This window comes from Crocuta crocuta, unplaced genomic scaffold, assembly GCF_008692635.1.
Source record: "Crocuta crocuta isolate KB4526 unplaced genomic scaffold, BGI_CrCroc_1.0 scaffold279, whole genome shotgun sequence".
Classification (NCBI taxonomy): domain Eukaryota; kingdom Metazoa; phylum Chordata; class Mammalia; order Carnivora; family Hyaenidae; genus Crocuta; species Crocuta crocuta.
The window spans coordinates 2681004-2687901 of NW_027551570.1; the positions used below are offsets into that span (position 1 = coordinate 2681004).

The following is a 6898-nucleotide window of genomic DNA, read 5'->3' on the forward strand; positions in this document are numbered from 1 at the left end:
ATTTAGGATTAAAATTCTCAATGAAAATTTGAAAATGATATCTCACTTATCTCACTTAATCCTTCTCTTCCCATTCTAGATTTTGGGGCATTTTCTTTTTCTTTCTTCCTTTTTTCTTTTATTTTTTTTAGTCACTGGTACAGATACACTTTTAGGCATCTACAATGGATAAGCGTACTCCAGCCAAAGGATTAAAACATAAAAAAGCTTCTCTCTATTACAGTATACTCTCATCTCTACCCTTTGTAGCAGATCATCTATTTTCAAGTTCAGCATGTCATAGCTTTAGAGATAGAGATAGCTTTGAAAACGAATCTGAGGATGCATTTTAGCTACAAATGGGAGCTACTGACCAAGAAGCAGCCTAGCCGAGGAGGCAGAGCTTGGGAAGCAGACTGCCACTGTGATGTTTACATGAGATGCACACGCTGTACTGTAGTAAGCAAGGAGCATTGATAATTAGCACGTCTCCATTCTTCAGCTAATTCCATTTGACATGATGATGTCTGAGAAGGGTATGATGATTCCTAGAAGCATTTTAATAAATGTTCTTTGTAAATTGTACTGTTTGTTTTTAGATGTAAGGGTTAAGATGTTATTGTACAAGACATTCATCTTTTTTTCCCCTCTCTTTTTTTGGCGGTCTAAAATCTTATATGAGGGGCTATACCCATCGAACATAGTAATGGAGACATACAGAGCACCCCTTCCCATCATAGAAATATAAGGTGGGGAGGTCCTCCTTACCCCAGCACTCAGCATTTGAGCATGTGACCTAAGTGTGTGGACTGTATCCTCCCCTTCAGGGACTGTGGATGAGAAGCAAACAGAAGGTTAGGGCTCCCTCATAGCATCTACAAAGACAGCAACATGTCTAGGCCGTCTTTGCAAAATGTCAGCAACTGTGTTTCCTGCACTGGCATATTTGGAACTCCCTTGGGTCATGTTCTTTCCCTAAGTCTTGTTCTCTCTCTAATTCTAAGTCTGCATGTCCTGCTAATGACTTCCGTTTCTGTTGTTGCTTGCAACTAGGAATCATGACTATAACAGAAATATCACCTCTTCATTAGACTTGAATAGTACTGCAGTCAACTCTACGTAGCTCATTGATATAAGTTTGAGGAGGTAGCTGCAGTCTACGAAGAGCCCCAGTTAGTAATGAGAGTGGAGAAGGTGGTTAGAATGGTGGTAGTTATCAGCTGCAAGAACATATTATATACCAGACTATGTTAAGTATGTCAACTTAACATAGTAAGTAAGTTAATCAGTAACTCTAATACTTAAAACCACTGAGGGCCTGTACTACCACACCCGTTTTACAGATGAGGAAACTAAAGTTCCTTGTATAAAAAGCCACACACTGAAGTCATATTAGCCAAAATCACATGCCTAGTATATTCCTGAAGCAAGATTCAAATCCAAATCCTACTAACTTAAATCAGAACAATTGTATTCTACTCAGTATCCTCATGGCGCTCTTTGAGGACTAATTCAATGTCATTAATTAAACTTTATAAGTGATCATTAAAATCATATATCCCTACCTAAATTGGAACGTACACAAATACTCAGGTCTTCTCACACACGTTTAGCTGGGTATTTATGTTTCTTACAGCAAACAAGTAAAGACTCCTGCCTCCAAAGAGATCATTCTGAAACATTTCTTAGCAGCCAAAACAAAAAATTTAATTTAAAAAGCAACTTAGACTCAGTTGTCTCTTTAATATGTTATTGAATCTTGCCCTTGAAACACCATGTCTAAGGTTCATGAAAGTTTCCTATATCCCAACAAGCTTATAGGGTAGATGTCAGACTTGTCACCTGTATTAGACTTGAAGGGGAAATCTCTATTTGTGCAATTATGAGGCTATGTGAAAATTACTGATTTTTCTGAGACTGACTCAAACATAAGATGTGGAGTTTTTTATTTTGAAGATGGGCAAAAGCATACATTTTGTTGTCCAGCACTCCAAAACTACAGCTGAATTTTAAGGGCAATACTTTTTAAGCCATTTCTTAATACTCTTCCCATATAAAATTGTAAGTATTACTAGTCACAGTTCATGGTACCTTCTTTATTAGAAGTAACTGTCATAATAAAATGATAATGATGGCTATAATAGCTACTATTTATTGAGAATTTACTAGGTGCCAGGCACAGTATAAAATGCTTCACATAGATTTCCTAATTTAACACTGGCAACTCTAATGAGGTAGGCACTATTGTTATTGCCATTTTATAGATATCAAAAATGAAATAGAGCAAAACATCTCCCCCTCTTCCCTGGATCACTGCTTCAGAGAATGTTATGCTTCTCTGTAGCCTTAGAACGAAGTCCAAACTCCACAGCTTAGCATGAATGGTCTTTAAAGATCTGGTCCCTGACTGTCAGCTTCTTTAGCCTCATCACCTTACTACCCTGTTCACCTTTTATGCTGTTCTTAGTGAACTGCTTCATACGACCATGTTCCTGCTCCCACCCATGCCTGTTCCTCAGCGTCTACAGAGACAAGACCTACTCATCCCATCAAACTAGTTCATCTTGGAAAAGCCTTTGCTGATATTCGAGTTAGATCTAGCTGCCTCTCCTCTGTGCATGTTCCAGTTACAGAACTATCACACTGTGATGTATCCATTGAACTATTTGTCTCTTTTTCTACTGGACTTAGAGTTCCATGATATTAAGTATAATATTCGTTTCAGTTCTCTATGTCCAGTGCCTTACCCGGGACCACGCAAGGAGGCAGTGGGCACTCGAAAAATATTTTTTGAATAAATAACCAAATCTTACGTGCTCACCTTATTCATTCTTCTCTCAATCTCACTGTCTGAATAGATTTGCCAAAGAGCCATTCCCTATAATTTCATAATCTTCAAAATTATTAGAAGGAATTCTACGCAAGGAGTTAGGGTATCGAGGTTCTTCTCCCATGACTGTCATTTAGTAAATGAATGACCTTGAAGACTGATTCATTCAACAGTTTTTTTCCCCACACATTTGTCATGTGCCGAGAACTATATACTACAGTGGGGATATAACAGTGGATACACCAGACAATAACCCCTTCCACCAAATAGAGCCTGTATAGCCTAGAACCAGATTTCTCACCATAAGATCAAAAGTTTACACTTAGATCCCCCCAAGTCTAAAATTCCATGAAACAATAAGCCAAACCTCAAATTCCTTAAAATACAGTAAAGAACCATATAAAAGTAAAAATAACAGCAAGCAAATCAATTCATAATCAGCCTCCAGTATAATTAGTCCATGAGTATTAATTCCGCCTTCTAAAAATAGATATAGATAAGTGATATTACAATCTTTTTAAAATATAAACTTTGATTTGATCTGATGCAAAATATTGGAACTCTCTCCAGCTCTAAGTAGTGGACCCACCAAGGACAAAAAGTGGAAAAAGTCATTTCAAGGCAATTAACAATGATTAGAAAGGGAGTTCTATTTTATCCCTTGAGAAGACGAATCTGTTCTATATGTCTAATGTTAGTCACAACATAAAGAGCATGTCTCTAATCAAACTTTATTTGTGTGAAGATTTGTGGTAATTGGACCAAAAAGGTAAAACATAATATTAGTGTACAAATTATATAGTAAAAACTAAATTAGTCTAGGCTTTCAGCTGCCTCATTAGAAAATTAGGTAGAGAAGGTCATAATTATTTAATTTGTGTCCAAATCTCAGCTGGAGAATGTTCTGAATGAACAATGAGGTAAGTAATTTTAAAGGAAGGGAAAGGCCTTGTAGCCAAGCCTAGAAACCCAATATTGACAGGCATAATTAGCATACTACCTTTCAGATTGTATTCCAAGAGGTGTTTGGACAGGAAATCTAATTTTCTAAAGATAAAGATTCAGCAATTCTTATTGTCACTGAGTAAAACATATCAATTCTTGGACATGCTGTGATCACGAGATGTACTTCCTGACACATCCTTTTTCCTCAAACTTGTTGACATTGGATGGTGGGCACTGATGGTTTATGTGGACACTGAATTATGACAATATTAAGCACACAATACTGGGTTTGTTCTTCCACAAAAGTCGTATCATGGAAACTGAAATAGATATTTGAGTTGTATGGTGAGACTTCTCGTGCTCTAGGTAAGGAAACTGAGGCCCCTAGAGGTGAACAAAATTACTGCAAATCTCACAATTGGTTAATGGTGGAGCCATGATGACGGGAGAGTTCTGTTGCCCCAATCCAATGTTCTTCTCATCCCTGTATTATGCCAGTGGTCTCTTTGTGGGTTCACATCTAGTTCACAAGCTCCCATTCATTACGTTGACCCATACCACCAGGTTTAAGAGTACGAGTGGTAGCGGGGCAATACTGAAGTCGTTCAGATAGTGGGCTTCTTTTTTTCTTGGAAAATCAATACTTCTGTGTCTTTGTGGGAAGAAAGACAACAGCTAGTTTGTACTTCTGTAGGAGAACTGATGTGCTGGAAAGGAAACAAAAAGCCTTCCTCATCTAACTAAATTTGAGAGCGTGAATAAGCTGAATTTCCCCATCTGGAGACTCTCAGACTAGACAAGACTTACAAATTAATATGAGTGTATAGGTCTGGGGCCCGAAGGAAATTAGGTCAGGCCCAGAAAGGAATCAGGTGGCTGACCACAGGCAAGAATTTTAATATGGATTCAAAACAAAGGGCAGAGATCTATTGCTGCAATTCACCAAACGCTATTCGGACTAAACTGGAGCGTGTGACAAAGGAGGCTTCAGGACAAGAAAATAGAAAGGGAAACGATACTAAAGGACAGAAAATGTTCTAATCCATGTGCAATCCAGACTTTGATTCTCCTTTTAATCAACTCTTCTCCTTCCTCCCTGAGCTGTCTTCTCCTCTCCCTCTCTCATCTCATCTCTTCTCATCTCATCTTCTCTTTATGTAAGAGATTTTTGCTTTCACTCTGCAGTTCTCTTTCTCCCTTTACTTTATTTCCAAGAATTGAGATCCATTGCATGGCATAGAAGAAGTGCTTTGATAAGGAGAATAAAACCATTCTGAGATGAAAATTATCAGAACACATTCATTGCTTTGGTGTAGTTTGGGGTCAGAATCGAGATGTGTATATAGAAACATTTTTAGAAGATTTTAAGTAGAATCTGTTTTCTTAGGATCTCCAATTCATTCTCCAAAGATACGCTTGGAAGGCTCTGTATATGCCCTATGGTGAGAGGGTGGCATTATGAGAGCCAACCCAGGGATGTTCCAGATGCATTCTGCCATTAAGTGCTGGTGTGAAAAGTTAGAACATTTTTCTCTCTTGGGAATCTCTTGTGGCTTCATCCCTGTGCAAAGGTCTGAGCTTTCAAAAGTTCAAGATTGATTTTTTGGAGAAAAGAAGTGAAGAATTTCTAGCCAACGAAGAAACAGATTCTTTTGATGAAATGTCAGATTAAGGAAAAAAAAGGATTCTACATGGGGTACCAGGACAATTCTCTAAAAGCAATGATTGTGAGAATAATGCAGATATTTTTGGATACAGGGTTATAGCCTTTGGAATTTTCATTTTCTGTACAGTTCTTGTGGTTAGCATAAATTTAAAAATGTGTTCATGTGCAGAACATTTCAGATTCATTTATGCAAAATTATGTAGCCCATGGGAAAAATCTCCCTTAAATTCCATGTATTATGGGGACACAAAATTCTACAAGTTTTATTTGTAAATATCCAGTCCCCTCTATCATCACACATTCTCAAAGTATACTAGATGTGGAAAGTGTCATTATAACACACTCACTCTCTCTCTCTCTCTCACTGCAGTGATTGGCCATAGTCCAGTTGTGTAGGGATTCAATGGTACTAGCCCTGCATTGGCTATGTCAGGTAAGATCACACACTACTTACCTAAACACTTCTATAGCCTTGCGGGTTATTTTAAACAGTTAGCCCATTGAAAGCTTAACCCATTACTCTGTGTGTGTGTGTGTGTGTATCTCCATATATATACATCCATATATATATGGCTTTTCTGGAAAGCTTTCTCAAAAGAAATCACATGTAAAATAGACCCCATCCACACACCTTTCCTTGCCCAGTCCCCAAAATTTATTAGACAAATCGACAGTCAGAGGACATATTTATAGACTCATCTTTCACCTCCTCCAAATTCTAGCCAACCTTCCTTTTCACTTAAAAATGGAAAATGTGGGGGCACCTGGGTGGCTCAGTCAGTTAAGCGTCCGCCTTCGGCTCAGGTCATGATCTCACGGTTCGTGGGCTCGAGCCCTCCATCGGGCTCTGTGCTGACAGCTAGCTCAGAGCCTGGAGACTGTCTTCAGATTCTGTGTCTCCCTCTCTCTCTGACCCTCCCCTGCTTGCGCTGTCTCTGACTCTCAAAAATAAATAAAAAACATTAAAAAAATTTAAAAAAATGGAAAATGTGACAAATGTAAGCCCTTACCAACTTCCCACTTCAGAAGGCTGTTGTCTTCCCTCTCCATTTTTCCAATGACATACCAGATACACGCCATCCAGTGTGCCAGGAGCGCAAACATGGACATGAGCAGAGTGAGGACGATTGTGCTGTGCTGGGAATAGCGGTCCAGCTTCTGCAGGAGACGCAAGAGACGCAGCAGCCGGACGGTCTTCAGGAGATGCACGAGAGACACCTGTGGGGAGAGACGGAGCAGCACCACTTGGCGCACAGGTTCACTCCATGCCACAAGAATTCTTTTTTTTTTTTTTTTTTTTTTAATTTCTAGGAGACAGAGAGAGAGACAGCATGAGCAGGAGAGGGTCAGAGACTGAGGGAGTCACAGAGTGAAACAGGCTCCAGGCTCTGAGCTGGCAGTCAGCACAGAGACCGACGCTGGGCCCGAACCCACGAACCACGAGATCATGACCTAAGCGAAAGTCGGACGCTTAACCG

The 6898-nt window shown here is 39.2% G+C and overlaps 1 protein-coding gene across 1 annotated transcript in view; it reads right to left on the bottom strand.

Moving 5' to 3' along the window:
- KCNH8 (potassium voltage-gated channel subfamily H member 8) overlaps positions 1-6898 on the bottom strand; it is a 358017-nt gene that overhangs the window by 107093 nt on the left and 244026 nt on the right. The window contains exon 7 of the mRNA XM_077750888.1: positions 6431-6638. Within this exon, the coding sequence (XP_077607014.1) occupies positions 6431-6638 (208 nt within the window). The remainder of the gene's footprint in view (positions 1-6430; positions 6639-6898) is intronic.